Genomic DNA, 20,597 nt, shown 5'->3' with positions numbered 1-20,597 from the left:
AAATAAAAGGAATAAACAGAACAATAAAACCAATTAAAATCAACTTTATAAATCACTTGAAGAATTAAAACAACTGGCCAGCTTCCTGTTTCACAACATTAGCCAAAGTCTGCAGAAAACAAAACAACCTTACACGCCCTACAGAATGCTGAAAGAACCTGAAGGGCACAAATATCTCCAGGGACCTGATAGCAAAGAGAAGGGGCAGTCACTGAAAATGTTCTTGCCCTGGTGGTGAACAGGTGGGCAATCTGTGGTCCAGGTACATGTAAAAGGCCCTGTCATGATGAACTCAGCAGGCTGGGTGAGGGGAGGGGGAGGGGTCATATCGGGAGTCGGAGTCTTGCAAGTAAGACAGTCTCAGACCATTTAGGGCTTTATAGGACAAAATAATCACTTAGAATTGGCACCAGAGAATGACTGGAAGCCAGTACGTATACCAAAGTATTGATATTATATATGCAGATCAGGGGCCCCAGTCAGCAATGTAGCATCCTCATTCTGGGTTGCCTGAGGTTTCCGAAGCATCTTCTAAGGCAGCCCTACATAAAGGATGTTGCAGTAGTCTAAGGACAAATAAAACACTCCCCACTTCTACTTTGAAATGGTACAGACCATTTTACCATCTCAGAATTCTACCACATCACCATCTTGAGTAAACCAGGCCTCACTTACAATATCCACCATCAGAGGGTCTCATGTAATTGTTAAAAGTAAAAGCATAAGCATAAGGAACGCACTATAATTATTTGAAGGGCTATTTTCAATTGAACTAGTTTTCAATCCTAAAAATGTCACAGAAAAAGCTTGGTATACTGAACCATGGAGTAAAAGATCACTCTAGTTATCCATCAAAAACAATAATTGTGTATCATTCCTTTGTTACATCAAAGCTCCTTTCGCCACAGTTTAGTGGTTTTCAAAGCCTATGATATCCTTGCACAAAGGCAAGGCAAGCACATAGAACAGAAGAAAGCGGGAGGAAGGGAAGGAGGCTCCATACATACCATGGCTTTTCTGGAGGGCCCTCAGCCTTAGTCAGTTTCACCAATTTAGGGAACAGACAATAGGCAAAAAGAAAACCCTTCACCAGTAACTGAATGGTTCATACAGGAAATACTGGAAAATCCCTTCCCATATTTCTACAAACAGAATCATATATACTTATACTGAAAACTGAATTTAAAATATGAACTGACAGTTCTAAAGAAGAAACATCTCTATGGGAAACACAATTATTTCTTCCAGGAAAGTGAAATGGAATTTAGGCCCTTTTTGTACAAGACATGTAGAACGTTCCCAAAAAGTTTTTGATCTCCCTTTTACTTCTACATTTGTCCACACTCACCTCCTTCAAATATTTCATGGTCACTTAATGTTTTTTTTCTAGGAGGTACAGAGGGGGCAGATGACCCAGGTACCACTCTAAAGTGTCATGTGGTGGGTGGGTGCACTGGGCCAGTCCCCCCCTGCCCTCCCCTCCCCAGGAACACGCAGCAGCAGTTCACCCACCTGCTTGCTCACTCATCACCCACTGCTCCTTCCGCCCCCTCTTCACCTGCCTGACACTTGCCTGCACCCCTCTTCTGCCCACCTACCGGCCTCTTCCCCAGCTGCCACCCTGCTGCCACCCACTGCCTGTTCTGGCCTAGCCCAAGCAGTCCACCCAGCTCAGAGACCACTATGCCCCTTCTCTCCTTCTCTCTCTCTGTACATGCAAGCCTGCGAGTAGAGAGCCTTGGTGGAGATGTGTGGGGTTGCCCCTTGGGATGCTGCTGGTCCTGGCCAATTGCACCTCAGAAGTACAGCAAGTGAGTGAGCAAGAGGGCCAGCCACTCACCTGTCAACCCACTGGCCAGCTGCCTGCTTGCCTCACTGGGGGTGGGGAGGTGCCGTTTTATAACAATATGCTCCTGGTTGAAAAAATACTTTGTTGATCCATTGATTTTATGCTTTGTAGATCAGCCAAATCAGAAAGAGAAAAAGAGAGAGAGAGAGAGAGAGCAACAGCACAGGCATGTGGGAAATGGCTAGGCTTTTTGGCAGGAAAGATAAAACATTTTAAGTATGACCACACAGCAAGGGAAGCTAGCTTGAAAAAGTTTCAGCAGAAAACATCATGCTAAAAGGGTTTTCAGAAACGACGTAGTAAAAGGTGAATGAAATTTCTCTGGCGCCAGTGGGGGGAAATGAAGTGCAGAATGTTTCTCATTATTGTTCTGGAAACGTTCTAAATGGCTTGTGCAGAAAGATCAGTTTTTGAAAAAAAATGCTGGGCAAGGCACTTTTTAAATCTAATTTCTGGAAAATGTGTATGTGGTAACTAATGACTGTTGGACCTATTCATGGGGCAGAAGATCAACAAGGGTGACATTGCCCCTGGCCAGCCCACCATTGCCTCTTACCATCCCATCCAGGAGTTGAAAGAGATGCTGCTTCTTTTTTCCTCACTCTCAAAACATTTGTAAAGACCATGTGACAGACTGCACATATCTAGTGGAGCTTCTTGGGTCAATGTAGCAACAGAGTCTACCACTCCCAAAACTCGCCACCTAAGGCCACCACTTCACTTTACCTCAATGAAGAGTTGACCACACAGAAAACTGAAGACAGTGGTTATAAGCCCTATAAAACCAGAACACGAATCATGTGAAGAATGCCAAGTATAAGAATTTCAGCATTGAGCCAGGCAGCCCAGTCCAGAGGGCTTCTAGAGGGCTTCCAGCAAGGCAGACACCATGGAGAGTCCCCAGCCACCTGGAAAGCCCTCCATAGTGAGCTAAACTGTGTTATGTCACCCTTTGGGGTGGCATAAGTCCAAGGCACCTAGGTCAGTGTTTCCAGCTCGAAAGCCCAGTTGGAAGTCAACTAATGTTGGCTCCAACCCCAGGAATGTCCCAAGCCTGCCCCCAGTCAACAGTCAGGTTTAGGCTGTTTCAGCTCTTCAGGGGGCAGGCATTTCCAGGTTGGGCACTGCTGAGCTGAGCAGCACCTGTCCACTTCCCAGTTTGACCTCCACGCTGGCATTAAGCACTATTTACGCCACCAGGATGGGCTTGTGCTGGTTTCATAAGCCTATTCCCCTTCCTTTTGAATTGGGATGTTGGGTTCAGACATTTATCTATGTTTATAAATACAGTTCCATAAAAATAAATATTTTGATCAGGGCTTTCCTTTTTTGAGAAAAAAAGTACTAAAAACAGATGTTTATTTACTGAAAAGATTGTCACCAGCGAGTGAGAGGATTTTTTTTCACGTTGTGCAAGTTAATGAATGGAAAGTTGGCAGTTTCCCCAGAAAAAAACCAGTTCCAAAAAGGGCACTAGGTAAATACTGATTTATACACTGTTACAACCTGTACTTACCAGTAGCCTGCCCAGAAGAATGGGAATGTGAAAAATCAAGTTGTTATTGGAACAAAATCATTACTGAAGATACGTACTAATTTTGCAATTGTACAGATTCCACATTAAAGTGCAGTTAATAAAAACAAAAAGCTCAGTGTGAAGTAGATGGTTGTCCCCAAGCTAAAACGTAAAAATCTGGCCATTTCTTCTCCTTAATTGTTAAAAAAAGTATTGTTTTTCATGCCAAATGAAAAAATAAAAATAAAAGGGAGCAATTATAAGAAGCACTGGTATTCAGTGGGGCTTACTTCCAGGAAATGTCTTTAGGATTACAGCCAAAGTGTCCTTGAAGGTAAACATATTAATTTTCTATTATCCATTGGCTAGCAAGAGTAAAGCTGTAACAAAAAAACCTATGTTATTATATAATGATCCTTACTTGTATATAATTCAAAAATGTTCCTGGAGCTCCCCTGTCTAAAGGACTTGCCCAACAATTTCAGTGCAGGGGAAAGATTCAAATTCACATGTCCACACAAAATGTAGATGTACGCAGTGCCTTTTTAATTCAAGTGAATGGTGAAGTCTGTTTCTACTGTAGCTCTATGTACACACTTATGTGAGGTTTAGCCCAGTGCAGTGAATGAAGTATGAATCTGCAAAAAAGTTTTGAAAAGATTCAGAAATCTATTTAATGACCTCTGCACTATTTGATGGTCTACACATCCTTGTTAAGTCACACAAAGGACATATTCCACCCAATAACACCTGCGCTGGCAGCGGAATCCAGCGGTGTACCTGCATAAATTGGCACCTGGGTTGCCAGTAAAATTGCACACACACACACCCTGCAATTGCGTGGGAGGTAGGGGTTAGAAGCGGTGATGGATGGGCAAGCAGCAGGCCCTGCTTGCTCTGGGTGGGCTGTGGGCAGAAGCAATTGCAGCGACCAGGGCAGGGGAAGGAAGTGGTGATGGGCAGATGTGTAGACCTACTTGCTCTGGCCAAACCCTGCTACCTCTGGGTGGGCCACAGGTGGAAGCATTTGTAGCAGGGGAGCGGAGGGAAGCAGCAGCAGTGGTTGGGCAAGCAGCGATTCCTGCTCACTCCAAATGGGCTGCGGGCGGAAGCAACTGCAGCAGCAGAGGGGAGAAGCACAATGAGCAAGCGTAAGGTGACCAGATGGTCACCTTTGTGATCCGGGATGGGGAAGCGGCTGCGCGAGCAGCCGCAGAAGCGCACGGGCTTCTGGGGGTTGCCGTTTGCCGCCCTGTGACAGAGCGGCAAACGGCAAGCCCCGAAGGCCATGCGCTCCTGCAGCCGGGCGCACGGGAGGCTGCAGCACTGCCTTGCGCCCCAGAAGGCAGTGCAGCAGACTCCTCAAAATCGGGACAATTTGTAGAACCCGCGGGACGCGGGACAAATTGTTTAAAGGCGTGACGGTTCTGCCAAAAGCGGGACGGCTAGTCAGCCTAAGCAAGCGGCAGGCCCTGCTTGCTCCAGGCAGGCCACAAAAGAAAGCAATTGCGAGGGGGTGGGGTGACAAAAGAAGCGGAGCGGAAGTGATGGGCCTTGCTTGCTCCAGGAGGAAGCAGTTACGGTGGGCTGGCAGGACGGCCCAATGCGCCTCCTAGATACACCATTGGTGGAATCTAGATGTGACACAGAGCTATGAAAACCAGAAGAAAAGTACCCTTTGTCTTTCCAAGGTGTCTTCCTACAAATGAGAAGCTTTCATGAGGATGTATCCTAAAGCTTAAAAATGTATCTCTATCAGTAAAATAAATTGCCCTGAAATCTAAGTGTGGAAATACTAGAATAATAGATTAATGGAGTTGGAAGCAACCACGAGGGCCATTCAGTCCAACCCCCTGCCATGCAGGAACAGACAATCAAAGTATTCCCGACTGATGGCCAACCAGCCTCTGTTTAAAAATTTATAAAGAAGGAGAGTCCTCCCCCCACACCTTCCATGCACCTTATAGACTGAAGATGCCAACATTACTCGCTATGGGGCTTGTTTTCTTGCCCCCAAACGGCCCATTGGATACTTACCATGAAGGGGCCTTCTGCTGGAGGAACAGGGGGACATCTGCATGGGTGTTTCCCAGCTCGTTCTCAGGGAGACAGGATGTAGTTTTTTACGTCACTTCCTGGGAACTCGCTGGGCATCCATCTTAGGCACCAGTTGATGACTGTCCAAGCAGTGAGAAATTGAGTTATGGTAGTGTCAGGAAGTGAAGAATTGGGTAGGCCTCGAAGACTGTTGCCCGCCTGACCGGGTGGTGTCCAGAGGTCTGTTGTTGTGGCGACTGTGTTCTCTCTCGGGAGGGCTCAGATGTCCCCCTGTTCCTCCAGCAGAAGGCCCCTTCACGGTAAGTATCCAATGGGCCGTTCTACTAGAGGCGGGGGACATCTGCATGGGATCTCCTAAAGCAGTCCCCAATGGGTGGGTTGATCAGTCTCCGATGATGTGCTCCAGCACCCATCTGCCGAATGTGGCCTCTGAGGCTGCCAGAGAATGTAGCTTGTAGTGCCGGACGAACGTCGATGGAGTTGACCATGTGGCGGAGCACAGCAAATGTCGTGCAGGGGCACCTGTTTCCTGAGTGCTGGTTGGCGGCTGCACTGCGGGTGGAGTGTGCCGTAATCCCAGCCGGCAGGGTCTGGCCAGCAGCCTTGTAAGCCTCTATGATACATGCCTTGATGGTGCAGCTGATGGCCGCCTTTGACATTGGCTGTCCCTCGTTAGGTGGTGACACGTTGATGAAGAGGCTGTGAGATCTAAGGATGGCTTCGGCCCTAATGATGAATGCCTTCGTGGCCTCCTGGCGTCCAGGTTGTGCCATAGCTGCTCTGTGGGGTGCCTAGGCGACGCGCAGTACTATTTCCTGCACCAGGTGGAAGTTGGAACAGACCTTAGTCAGGAAGGACGGATCGGGTCTGAGCACCAGTCTGTCCTTGTGGAAGACACAGAACTCGGACTGTGTAGACAAGGCCTGAATCTCGGAGATTCGTCTGGCTGAGGTAATGGCCAGGAGGAACAGAGCCTTCATGCAGAACCATTTCAGGTGGATGGTTTGTACTGGCTCAAATGGGGACTTGGTTAGGGCTGAGAGGACCGTATGTAACCACCAGGTTGGGAGGCGATGTACAATGGGTGGCTGTAATTGCTTGACCCCTTTTAGGAATCTGATGATGTCTGGATACCTGGAGAAGGGTACTCCGAGCATGTGCGGAAGGACGGTGGCGAGTGCCACCACTTGACGTCTTAGTGTCGCACTGCGCAGGCCCCTGTTGCAGCCCTCCTGGAGGAAGGACAGTATCTGGTGGACTGCTGGGGCATGGTGGTTCACCCTCTTCTGCCTGCACCACCAGATGAAGGCCTTCCATGAACAGTTGTAGATGGTGTTTGTGGAAGCCCTCCAGGACGCCAGGATGATGTGGTGACTTGGTCCGAGTAGCCTTTGTCCCTCAGAAGTCGCTGTTCAACCGCCAGGCTGTTAATTGGTACCACTGTGGTGCAGGGTGGCATACCGGCCCCTGTGACAGTATGTCCGGTGGTGAGGGTAGTTGAAGGCCCGGGGAGGTTGCCATCTCCAGATGGATGAGAACCAGGGGCATCGGGGCCAATACGGGGCCACCAGGATCATTGTGGCCTTCTCTGCTGCTATCTTCCTCAAGGTCTTTGGCAGGATGGGTATTGGCAGAAGGGCATAGAGAAGGGTCCTCGGCCAGGGTGCCAAGAGTGCGTCTGTTCCGGCGGCTCGTGGGTGATGGAACCTGGACATGAAGTCTGGGACCTGCCAATTGTCTGCTGACGCAAACAGATCTATGGTCGGCAGGCCCATATGTCTTTTTATCATTTGGAAAATCGATGGGTGGAGCCAGTCTGCCGGGGTGTTCTGTTGGCCACTGATGTGTCCCGCCGCTAGGGACAATAGGTGCGTTCTGCCCAGGTCAGGATCCTCATCGCCTCTTGGTGCATTTGGGTGGATCTGGATCCCCCCTGATTGTTTAGGTATGCCTTTGCTGTGGTGTTGTCTGTGCGCACCAATACGTGGGTGCCCTGGATCATTGGGTGAAACTTCTGAAGGGCCAGGCAAATGGCCCTGGCCTCCAGGACATTTATGGGCAGCGCGGTTTCCTCTTCTGTCCAGGTGCCTTGGATAAATTGGTCCACCAGGGTCACTCCCCAGCCCTTGAGGCTGGCGTTGGTTACCACCTGGTGCTATACCCTGTGGAGATACACTTTCCCTTTGGAGAGATTGCTCTCGCATGTCCACCATCGCAACTCGTTCTTCAGTTGCGCAGGGATGATGATCATGCGATCTTGCTTTGCCATGATTTGTAGTTGGTAGGGTCGGAGGAAGCGCTGCAGCGGCCGGGCGTGCAGTCGGCCCCATTGGATCATATCGAAGACTGACACCATGAGGCCCATCAGGCTTGCCAGGGTGAGCAGTGGAGCCTGTTGCAACGATGAAACCAAGTTCACCAGCTGTTGGATCCGTAATTGTTTGGTGGGCGGTACCACCAGTGAATTGGTGTTTGTGTTGATGAGTGGTCCATGGTCTGTGATGGTGCTCTTTGTCAGATTCACCAGGAATCCGTGCTGTTGGAGGACTTCCCGAACACTGTTAACGTCTCGTATCGCCATGCTCCATGACTTGGACCTGATGAGTATGTCGTCTAAGTAGGGGTACACGTGGATGGCTTCTGAACGTAGTTTCGTTATGGGGCCCAGTAGGATCTTGGAGAAGGTACAGGGGGCGTGGCTAGGCCGAATGGTAAGGCCCTGAACTGGAATTGGTTGGCTCCCACGGCAAATCTGAGGAACTTCCGGTGGGTGGGGTTGATAGGGATGTGGAGGTAGGCCTCCGTCATGTCCAATGAGGTCAGGTAGTCTCCGGGGTGTAGGTGTTCCACTATGGATCGGAGTGTTTCCATTTGGAAACGGTGGAGCTTGATGTGTTTGTTGACGAAGCACAGGTTGAGGATGGCGTGCCAGTCTCCATTGCGTTTTGGTACTGTGAAGAAGTGTGAAAAAACTCCTGAGGATCTCTTGGAGTCTGGTACCGGTTTGATCGCTTTGATGCTCAGGAGATGCTGGATTGCCCTCTGGGTGCGCTGTGCCTTGGACAGGTTGGAGGTGGGAGGAAAGCTGTAAAAGCGTTGTAGGGGAAGGCGGCTGAACTCTATTGAGTAGCCCGATTGGATGACCTCCCTTGTCCACTGATCGACGTGTTCGCCTGCCCATTGTTGATGGAAATGCTGCAGGCGACCTCCCACCAGTTCCGACTGCAAGTCATTGTTTGCTGGGCCCTCCAGGCTGGAAGGGTTTACCATGTTTTGGGTTGTTACGAAAGGAATTGGAAGTGGAGGCAGCCCCTGATCGTCTCTGGAAGTTTTGTTGAGGCTGCCATCGGTTGCCCTCCTTAGGGATTCTGGGTAGCGTGCGATGAGACCGGAAGGTGGTGGAGGGGCGTGTTCCTTGATTATGGAAGTCCTGTCTGATGGTCTTGGGCATGGCCTTCTTCTGTCCTTGAGTTTCCACAAGGATGTGGTCCAGTTCCTGGCTGAAGAGTTTGGCCCCTGGGAAGGAGTAGGCTGCGACCAGCTGTTTGGAGGTAAAGTCCACTTGCCATGACCGTAGCCAGGTGGTGTAGTCATCAGGAGGGAGTCGAAGGTAGAGTCTGCCAGGAAGGAGGAGTTAAGGAGGACCCATTCCATCCCCTCTCTAACCCCCCTATGTTCAGAGGGGATTAGGGTCAGCAGTTTCCGCAGCCAAACAATGGTGGCCCTGGCCACCATGTCTGAAACTGCCAGGGCCTTGGTGATGTCTGCCAAGCCCTCATGTGCCCATCTGAGTATCGGGTCTGTCCTTTTGTCCAGTTGGTCTTTAAGGGTGCCCACTCCATCCTTGTTCATCAGTCCCCCTGACTGTAGAGCCGCGATTGGGGCGTCCACCAGGGGAGTCTGGAGCATCCTATTAATGCACTCAGGGACAGGGTATAATTTTTTGAAGCTGGAGGGTAGACCCTTGCTGACTGCAGGGTTGGTCCACTCCTTTTTAATGCGGCGCTGGAAGAATTCTGGTACAGAAAAAAAGTCTCTGGTTTTATCCTCCTGTGGGAAGATATCCTTTTTCCTTTAGGACAGCCCTTTATGGGTTTGTGTGTGCCTTGGTTCCCCTCAGGGTCCTCGGCATCTGCGGGGTCTGTAAGTTCCAGCGCGGAAATTGTTCATATAATGAAGATGGAGGGGAAGGGCTATGGACGAGGTAGGAGAGTGGAGAAACGGAAAGGATGGATTGGGAATTAAAAATCTTGTAGAAGCGGGAGCTTCTCGAAAGGCTGTTCTCCCTGATGAGACAGGATTTAAACTGGCACCTAAGATGGATGCCCAGCGAGTTCCCAGGTAGTGACATAAAAAACTACATCCTGTCTCCCTGAGAACAAGCTGGGAAACACCCATGCAGATGTCCCCCGCCTCCAGTAGAATCAGATTGCACTGTAGTTTATATTGCTACTTTGCATGTAGCAATGAAAATAACCCATAGTTTGTCCTGGCTTGTCAGAAATTCATAGGTTTCTGGTCTCCAAGTGCTGTCCATGAGGGAAAGAAGAACACACAAGCCAAAAATATTTCTCAGACATTCCCATCGCAAGCAAATGAAGCCAGTGACACAATAATAAAGCCCCCTTGTTTTAAACAGTATCTAATTCCTCCATGTCCCTTTGTTGTGGTAAAAATCCTACTTATCTCAATGTAAAGTGAGGTCTGCTTGAGAGGACAAGTGGGCAGCAACAGCTCAACACAGAAAGCTGGACAAATATAAAAAGCAAAGCTGCTTATTAAAAGTTCAAATTTCAGACAAGATGAGATCTGCAGATCCAGCTACACAAATAAACAACTTATATGCCATAGTCTACAACATTCAACGTTCTACAACATTCAAAAAAGGGAATCTGCAGTGTCAAGTCCTTTGGGGGGAGGGGGGAATCCTGATTTGTCAAAATAGAACAATTCCAGAGGTTCCCTCTGAGGTTTGCAGCAGCCGAGTCTTGTCAACCAGCATGAGGAACAGGTGCAGATGACTCAGCAGTGGGAATCAGCAACAGAAAGCGAAGGATAAACTTGGACCATTTATTCCAGTGATTGTCACTTCGGCCTGAATTATATGAAACACTTTATGATTTAGAAGTAAAGGCCCTGTGGCATGTACTGTACAGAAGACAAACACTGCTTCCATTGGATTCTGTTCCATAACCGTCTGAAGAATGTATTGGTGGGAACAGCAGAAAGTTGGCATGAATTAATACAAATGAATAGCTTTCTACAGTTAACACCTGGAAATTTCCCCCTTGGTTCTGATCTCTGAAAAATTCTTTCACTCATTAGGCTTAAGCAAAGCTAAAATCCTGGGTTAGGAAAGACCACACACACCAGTGCAAGGTATTTCAGACAGAAAGGGGATTTTCTGAGGAAATTATGTGGGTAGTGGGCTTCAAGAAATAATCAGGCATTGTAATAGAAAAAAGCCTGTTAAAATCCAAACCACAGTCCCGCTAGCAGAGAGTCTTTAATTTATTATAATCCATCACGAGAAGGGGAAGGAACCAACGCAAGGGGTGGGGGGAGCACGATGGTGGAATTTCAGCATCTGGCCCCATCCAGCTCCATCCATCAACTATGTGGGAAAATCCTCCTGCCATCTCTCGCTCCCTGGGTCATTCGAGACAGGCCATCAGTGTTCCATTCAAGAAGAGAAGAAAAGGGACAATAGCTATTCAAGGCCCTGCCAGGGTCATAACCCTCCACCATCAGAATGCCTTAATGACCCAAAACAACAACATTCATAGCAACTGGGGAGGGAAAGGAGGAGAGACATGCAGAACAATCATTCATTCAGCAAGGAAGCTTGGGGTGTGAGGGGAGTGCTGCCCATCTCTCTTTGAGGCAGCTTCGCAACAGAATATTGACAGCTTTCCCGGTTTCTGAAGGAGTCAGAATACACTTCTCTGCCAAAGTTGTGCGACTATCCTAACTTTAAAGATCTGAGCTCCCTTTCTCATATTCGGTGAAACTTAGCCCATCTTCACATGCCTGCTTATTTTATTTTAAATTAATCTTTAGTGTGATTTTTCTTCTAGCTGTCCTCACTGACAGGTGTTTAAAGCATAGAGGGAACAAGAATGATGGCTTCTCCTTGAAAGTCTATGTGCTCCTACATGAAGTGTTAATTCAAGTGAGTTCTACTAAGATTGCCTTGTATCCATTATAGAGAAAATAATTAATGTTTTTCACATTACAGTTAAGCAGGTTCACATCTGTACACTGGATAAATCCTTGGACGGTTCCCTTAATAAATGAAAGATAAAACCTTTTTCTTCCACCATGTCAACACTGTGTACACTTTAGGGAGCCATAATTGATCATGGCAACATATACAGTTAATAAACTACTGAAACTCCATTAGGGCAAGAAATAAGCACATACAGAGGCAGTGTAAAGTTCACCATGTTCCTTAAGGTTTTGGCCCAACATCATGCCCCTCTGTCAGCTCCTCAAAAATCCTTTTCATAGCCAAACAGATTCAATGTGTCTTGTAGATACTGTGCAGAAGAAGTCATGTTATGTCTTTCATTTTAGAGCTAGAAACAAGTCACCAGCCACACTGCCAACTTTTTGATATAGTGGTTAAGAGCAGGTGGACTCTAATCTGAAGAACTGGGTTTGATTCCCCACTCCTCCACATCAGCAGTGGAGTCTTAACTGGTGAACCGAGTTTGTTTCCCTACTCCCAACACATTCCTGCTGGATGACTTTGGACTAGTCACAATTCTTCGGAACTCTCTCAGCCCCACCTACCTCACAAGGTGTCTGTTGTGGGGAGAGGAAGGGAAAGGAGTTTGTAAGCTTCTATGAGTCTCCTTACAGGAGAGGGTGGGGGATAAATCCAGACTTTTCTACTACTACTGTAGGACGTATTACAAGGTGAAATACAAGCAGTTTCACATTCTGTATGTGCAATACTAAGGCTTATGAATCCATGACACTTACTTCAGAATTATCTTCCTCTTTCATGGGGTTATGATGCCATAAATTTAAGAGCAGTTCAATTCAGTAAGTCTTTATTGGCATAATAAATTTAATAATATATACCAATACACAAGACATTAGACCAGGTTTCAAATACTAACACAGCTATGGCCTAACACAACAATGGAGAGTCAATGTTGTATGGCAGTCTGAGCACTTAGCTGTGAATCAGAAAAAGCTGGGTTCAAACTCTTAGTCATGAAGCTCCACTCCCCATCTTGGGCCAGTCAACACCTCTCAGCCTAACCTACTTCACAGTCAAAATGACAAAGTCTTGTGGCACCTAAAATACTATCAAATGTAGAACTTTCAAGAGCCAGAGCCTACTATGTCAAATGGGATAACCCAGCTCCATGAAAGGACAAGGTATAAATTTGATGTGATGTAAAATTTTGCTACATCACTCTTGTCATATACAGTTTCTGAAGGTTACATGAATGGGAACTTCAATCTGCACTGGTTCTTAATGCACCCACACAGCTAGTAGAACATACTATCAAGTCTACAGTTTGCATGGTACATCTGCAAGGACGATGTAATACCCAATATAACCTCTACTGCTTATATGTGACCTCAGTCTCAGTTCCTCACTTCTAATATTGATTATCTCACCATTATTTTGAGAAGAAGAAAATAGAAAAAGACTGCAAAGCACACACTGACTGTTAAAAGTACAATAGGAAACGACAAAGAAATTAGTCTCTAGACAACATTCTAAACTAAGTAGAAACCGTTCAATCTTTGCTTCTTAATGAATGCCTCCTCTAACTCCCAGGAGTCCCTAGACTTGAAGGAATCTTTTTTGTTGGATTCTTTTTCAGCCTTCCCTTCTCCAAGAGTAAAGCAAACATTAATCTCAGCCTGTCTGGAATGTGACAAAGGGATACAGACAGACAGATAGCCTGCCCAGCCCATTTTTTCCTGACCCACTGGCTCTAGAGCCAAGTTGGGACGAGGTAAGACTTCAAAATTAAGTTGACTTTGCCTTGGCAAATTGAGCGGGGTGGGGGTGGGGAGGCGGGGTAGAAGGACAGGCACACATTGCTTTTATCACTGTGGCAACCACTGAAGAGGCTAATAGAAGGACAGTGCTTTTATTCACAGTAGAGGACCAGATTTGGGGGAGGGAGTAAGGTCACCACCAAGCAGACAAGGAGCTGGTATGCATGCTAACGGCTCTCTTAGAGGGAGCAAAAGCCTGTTCAGAATATAAACGTTCCGACGTCCAATCAGGAAAAGCAGCCCAGCAGCTGTAATGACATCATAAAATGAGATCTACATCTACCATGTTGAGGAATGGAACAGCAGGAATGCTAGCGTAGGGTGTTCACATCTACATAAAAGTATAGGCATCCATAATTAAATTCTGGGCTGAGGAAGATCCACCCAACAATATTAATGTCATTAGCATCTCTAATAAAATGTTCATGGACATAGTGTGAAAGGAAGAATTTTAAAAAACCACAAAGGCTACAGAATGCGTGAACAGAGAAGACATCTCTCTTGACACTAATAATATTACACTAAGCATCTATATTCAGAAGTATGTTCCATTGAATTGTATGGGACTTACTCTCTAGTACATGTGTTCAGGATTACAGTCCAGGAAATAGAATGATCCAACAAAACAGGCTGACACCAGGCACAGTAGAAACACAAGAAAATGTTTTTTCATACACTGTGTCATTAATGTTCAGAACTCATTGCTGTGAGGTGATGTTTAAAAAGGCAAGACTAATTCATGGAAGAAAGATTGAACTCACTGGAAAAACAAGGTAAAGAAGGGGAGGGGGAAAGATCTAATTATTGCTGGAAAAACAATGCAAACCTGGAATTTAACAGAATTTATTCTCAACATGGTTTTCACGTTTTAAAAAGTAAAACAGTAAAAACAATAAAAATCTGGAAGAAATGGATCCTCAGCATGGGCTGGGTGCTAGCAAACAGAAGTGTGCCTGCCTTGCAACTTCCACTGGCAACTGGAAGGCAGACAGATGGAGCCCTCAGAGGGAGTCCATGGGTCCAGGCAAAATGGCAGAGTGCTGTTGTTTCCTCTCCCAGACTCAGCAGCAACAACCACTGAACTGGTGGCTGTTTATCTAAGGAGGTTCATAAGAAGTTAAGCCTATGGGTACATTCATTCCGGAATGGGCAGCATGTAGTTCATATCAAGCCCTCTAATCCAAACCAAGCCTTTTCATCTCCCTGTCCTTTCCTGCTGCCCCAAACACCTTCCTCCCAAATTAACTGTTATGTTACCTTAGAACACTGCACGTATTTAACATCTTAAGCAAAGGGGGGAGATGGAACACAGAAGTGGGCAGCAACAGCTCAACATAGAAAGCTGTGAGTTCCCAGAATAGTCCAACAACAAATTTCTCCATGAAGTCACAGTGCAGCTCCAGAGCAAAAGTACACATTCTATTTCAAAGGTCTTCTGCTCTGCAGTACAGATTCAACCACAACCCAACCATTACAAGGTTCCTCTTTCATACAGTGCAGATGTGAGTGCAACAAGGCATATTTTCTCAGCAGTTAGTGAAGTAGCGCCAGCTTTGTAGAACTGTGTAGGGAATATTTCCTCCATTACCTTGCCTCAAGGGCTGATTCTAGTTAGTAGATGAAGAAGATACACTATCCTTAGATAGGGCACCAACACACTTGATTTATATTATTTAAGTGGGAACAATAGATCTAATGCACACAGGCCCATTTCAGTCTGGATTTAGGTAGAATTTGTGAAATTTCCTTCGAAGCACTGGTTTATGACCTTCATCAGAAAAGAACACCAGTGTGTTCTCTTTGGATTCTTCTGGACTTTTCAGCAGGCTTTGAAACCTGAATATGATATCCTTCTGGAATGGAGGATGAAGGCACTATTCTGAAGTGATTATATTCTGATTTGACAGGAATATAACAAATAGGGATACTGGGAAACTGTGGAGTGTAATAAGGTTTCATCTTCCACACACAGTCTACATACAGCTTTCAGGAGAGGTTGAGATAACTTCAGGAGTTAGTACATAAGTATGGTGATAATCCCCAGTTATATCTCTTTCCTTGAATCCTATTGAAAAATGAGCTTCTCTGAATTGTATCTGGAGTTAGCAATGGGCTGGATCAGGGCCAAATAACTAAGATTTAATCTATATGTGTATAGTGGGTAGAATAGTTTGATCTAAAACTTGGTTACAGGTCTATTCTGTATGGGTCACACTCCTGCTGAATTTCAGTAGGGTTGCTGAGCTAGCCTGTTACAGAAAATAGGAGATATCTGGCACCTTAAATACTAACACATTTATCATAGTGTCAGCTTCCATTGCCTAGAACCCATCAGCCAATTTCCCTTGAAGGTTCAGATTATTAACTTAGCCTGTTCTTGGGCCCACGTCTGTTTCATAAATTCTCCGGAGAGCAAGGGCTTTGCCTGGTGTAACCTCTCTTGAGCAACAGAAATCTGGCCTTTATAATCATGCAAGATAATCAAGATCAGACTATTACAACATGCTATACACAGGACTGCTTCTGAGGAAATAGCAAAAATTTGAACTGGTCCAGCATGTAGCAAGAAAGCACCAGCCAAATAGAACATTTAACACTTCTCAAATAAATTTTAATTGATTACCAGCAAGTTTCCAAGCACAATTCAGAGTGATCTTGGTCCTGGGTATTTGAAGAACTGTCTCCTGCAATACACTTCATCCTGCTCATTGTTAAAGTTTAATTCATTTGTACCCACCGTTCACTCTAAGGGGAACCCAAAGTGGCTTAAATTGTTCTCCTCTCCTCCATTTTACCATCACACCAACCCTATGAGGTAGGTTAGGCTGAGAGGTGTAACAGGCCAAGGTTACCCTGAGAGCTTCCAAGGCATGAGTGGGGATTTGACCTCAGGACTACCCGGTACTAGTCCGACACTCTTAACCATTACACTGGTTTTACTTGCATCATGGAGAAGCATTATGTCATGTCAGACTTCTTTGCCACCTCATATGCATTTCAGAATAAAACCCTTGCTGTGAAATACTGTCCCTTGGGAGGCTCACAAGGCCCGTTTCCTGTTTGTCTTCAGAAAGATTGTTAACACTTTCCTTTTTTCCCCTTAGATATATATTTACTTAAAATGGTTGTTTTAACTGTTGATTTGAATCATTTTAGTTTTATGTTTTCCTCTTAATTTTATATTTTATCTGATTTTAATTGGTTGTATTATAATTTTTATAACACTAGCTTTATGTTTCCACACTGTTTTCCAAAATATTTTTGTCATTGTTAAGGAGCAGGATACAAATAATACTAATGATTATAATAAATAAATAACCTGAACAAGAGGGTCATAACTTGAATGCTTAGTGTGAAATATATTTTATAGTCTTTAAGGTGTTGCTGAAGTCTTTGTTGGTTTTGATTCTTGTTAAGTTGAAGTTTAAATAACATTAGATGTCATTTAAAGAAACCCTTTTCAACTCTGCTATAAAAACACTAAAGAAAACTGTACCAAAGCTCTTCTTGGACTATAGAGAATAATTCAATTCAGATCACAGATTTAGGTTAGCACCACTTCTGTTCTGATCATATGACTGTATGATGGATTGTTGATTTGTTATATCAGTGTTCTTTTTAACAATATTGGGGTGGTGGTAGAATAGCTCTAACTTTTCTAGGTCCTGAATGAGACCCAAAGCCAGCAGCCTGGCCTTCTCCTTTGCAGTATTCATCTGTCTCAAACCTGCTCCTCTCCCCTCCCCCCCACGCAAAGGAGTATACAGTGCTCCTTCTCCCAGTCATTTCCCCATTAAGCACATCTTCCTCCTACCCACCATTTTTATATCCTCTCCTGAAATACCCTATTCATTTTCTCCCCTTTGATGCTGACTTGCCGTCTGTCCCCCTTTCTGCTTTTCTCCTTCATGTTCATAATTCTGTTCATAATTCTGTTTAGTTCATCCAGTGTGCATTTTCTGCACCATTACAAGACTCCGGCTTTCTACTCCTCTCTCTCCACTTTAGGAGCCCGATCCACTTGCTATCTCCTCCCAACCACTTTACCGCTTCTTGAAGCGAGCTCACTGGCAATAGCAAACAGGGATTCCCAGCCAAGAAGGCTGCTGGCTTTCCCAGAGTATTTTCCTTTTGTCAGCAAGAACGGCTCTCCCTCTTCCCACCTACACTTGGTCTTTCACAAGACTGAAATCGTTTCTCTGAAGATATTTAAAAACATTTTCTCTCCAGGCATTCACGCCTCAATAAATTTCTTAATTGAGGTGGCGGGGGTGGGGGGGAATCCAGCAGCTGAAACACAGAAGCACCGCCCACATTTCTGACAACCTCTCCAAACCCTTGCCATTAGGTTGATACAGCATTTCTGTCAATTTTACACTACACAATCCACTATTATTTTGACCTGGTGGTTTTTCCTAGATTACAACAGTTCAACAGTCAACAAATGGTAATTATTTCTTTTACATGAAACATTACATGAAACATTTTAAATTATTTCCTTTACATGAAACGTTTTACAGATCATCACTGGTGTTCCATTGTCCATTAAAATTTATTTTAGAGCAAACCTGTAATTTATTTTAGAGCAAACCACATTTTTCAGGCTCTGAGCAAAATAAAACTAGAATTCTCAGAGTACATTCAAGAACATTTCACTCAGATTTGTTAATCAGTTTAAATCAAACACACATACACCCAATTCAGTCTGGATGAGTAAGCAGCAGACTTTTCTATCCAAGGTGGTTAGTTATTTCAGATTTGTTAAAATGTACTGCAAGGACTGTCAGGGATGTGAAGCATTTCACATTTCCCCGGGGAATCACCAATATGAAATTATGATGCATCTTGATGCTCATATAAAAAACATTATTTGTTCAAAAAACTTCTTATGTTACACAGACACACACTTTATGCATCATCTATCTTCTCAGATAGGCCATTCCTATGTATGTTTACTTGGAAGCAAGTCTCACTACATTTCTGGAGTTTATCCTCCAAGTCTATGCACAGGACTGCAGACATGGTTTTCTTCTATGCTCAGATATCATTCTAGAAGATCAAAAACTTTTTTTCCCCTTGTTTCAAGTTTTTGCAACACAGACTTTGCTATTTTACAGCGTTACTCTTTGCAGGTGCAAATGGTCAGAATTCACACACATTAAACAAGACCTTTGAGGACAGTGTACACTTGCATTTTCAGTCTCAGAGAATCAGTGGCGTGTGCAGAGCAAGAACTGATTCCTAAAACGTGCACAAGCTAGTGCTGGCACTATTAAGCCAAGGAACAATTCTGCCTACAGGGGGAAAAACTGGGAAGACATCCAGATGGCAAAACCCACATATTTATTGGAGTTCCCTCTTGACCCTTTTTTTGCAGTGACATTATGGGCCAGGGACAAGTGATATGCCCACGCACCATGCATACGTCTGGGGAGTTCCTCTTTGGGGATGAGAGAAGCCTTATTCTTTCTAGTGCCAAAATCTGTCTCTGCCCCATTCGGAATCTGCCCAAACTGAGAGAGTCATTTCAAGAACTGTGAAATCGAGAGACTGATTCCTCACATAAAGCTTCTTCATTTTGTACACGTCTCCCAATTTCCGGGCCTTTGTTACGTGATCAGGACAGGGAAGTAAAATATGACAAGCGAGATGGGGCGGCACACGAGGGGACCGACCGGGTGACAGACAACGTGGTGGGGTCAGAGTCGGGACGACGCAGGGTCACTCACCAGTATCCTGGCGGAACTGGTGCATGGATTGCAGGTCGATGATATAGGGCGAAAGCCGATTGTCCACCTGGCCTAGGACAACGCTTCCTCCGGCTCTTGGTCCGGCCCGGATCACCGCCTCGATGTGGTGGCTCACTGCCGGGCTGTAGGGTCTCCAGCGACCGTGTTCGTTCAGCCATTCCCAAACCACAACGGCGGAAGCTAGCAACATATTTGCAGCAGTCTCTCCAGAGGGAGCAAGCACGCCAAAGCCCGGCTGGAGCCCCCTTTCGCTCGGTCAATGTCCGATCGGTTTCATCTATCCCCCCCTCCACTCCCCTCCCCGCAACGTCACGGCCACTGGCTGTCTGGTTGCTCCTTGGATCAGTTCCAGATTTCCCCCTTCTTTTAATTCTTCTCTTGCAGCGAATCACTAGGTTTGTAAGGGGGGAAAGTCTTCAGCCGTCTGGTTGCTGCTTCATGCGAAAAACAAAGCCCTTTAAAGCTTTCATCCCCACCTACTTCAATACTCTCTCCTCATTGCCTGTGAGATTCGTGCATTTAAAAAATAACAAGCACCCATCCACTCAGCGAGCTGGAAAAGCAGGTTCCGTCATTCGCTCTCGAAAGTGGCTCGGAGGGGAATTTCACGGTCTTTCCACGGCGAATGGAGGGTGACTCAGTTACACCAGTTGCATCTCCTCGTACTCCTCTTTCCTCTCTGCGATTGCACGGGGGATCCTTCTGAGCAAGCCCTTCTCGGAATTTCATGCTCTAGTTTCCCCCCTCCTCCTCTCTGTGCACTGGATGCAGCAATCCCTCCAGCTCCACCTCCCTGTTGCTTTCCTGCTGCCTGTCTTCTTTCTACCAGGAGTCCGGGTGAAGAGGGTTTTCTCGGCATAGCAGGAGCAGCGCAACCCTCTACCCAAGGCGATGTCCCCCTTTTAGAGCTGAAAGCAACCATCCATTGCGCGGCCCAGACGCTTCAGCCCTGTCTGCTGCAACCCACACCCTCGCGCCCGCTGCAACTTCTCTGCCTTGGAAACGTTTCGGAGTAGAAGCCGCAGCACGAGCTTGCCGGGGACGCAGCGTCTGGAGCGCCCTCGCGCCCTCCTCCTTTCACCACCATTACCTCATGCGCAGCCCACCTCCACCACCGCCACGAAGCCCACCCTCTGGCCAGCTTCGGGGCGCCATCTGCTGACCATACAGAACTAACGGCAACCGCAGGCGGGACTGAACCACCTTTCCCCAACTAGGGGGTGGTGAATCAATGACCACCACAGCAAAGGGGAAAAGAAGGTAGTGGTCCGTCCTGCAAAATGTGTCTATCGAATCAGCCGTTCCTTTCAGACCTGTCGTGTGTTCCGCTGGCCTACACCTGTCCTTCACCGTGGCCTCTCAGAAGATAGGTGAACCTGTTTCACATGACTGGGGA

General features: G+C 46.1%; 1 protein-coding gene across 1 annotated transcript in view; it reads right to left on the bottom strand.

Annotated features, from left to right (window-relative positions):
• Nucleotides 1-20,343, bottom strand: part of DTX4 (deltex E3 ubiquitin ligase 4) — a 45,216-nt gene extending 24,873 nt beyond the window's left edge. Inside the window, exon 1 of the mRNA XM_048483956.1 lies at nucleotides 19,181-20,343. Coding sequence (XP_048339913.1) covers nucleotides 19,181-19,391 — 211 coding nt within the window. The 5' untranslated portion in view covers nucleotides 19,392-20,343. The remainder of the gene's footprint in view (nucleotides 1-19,180) is intronic.
• Between the last annotated feature and the right edge of the window lie 254 nt (nucleotides 20,344-20,597).

This window comes from Sphaerodactylus townsendi, linkage group LG02 (genome assembly GCF_021028975.2).
Source record: "Sphaerodactylus townsendi isolate TG3544 linkage group LG02, MPM_Stown_v2.3, whole genome shotgun sequence".
Lineage (NCBI taxonomy): Eukaryota > Metazoa > Chordata > Lepidosauria > Squamata > Sphaerodactylidae > Sphaerodactylus > Sphaerodactylus townsendi.
Note: the sequence above shows the minus strand (reverse complement) of the source record. Positions and strands in the feature narration are given on the sequence as shown.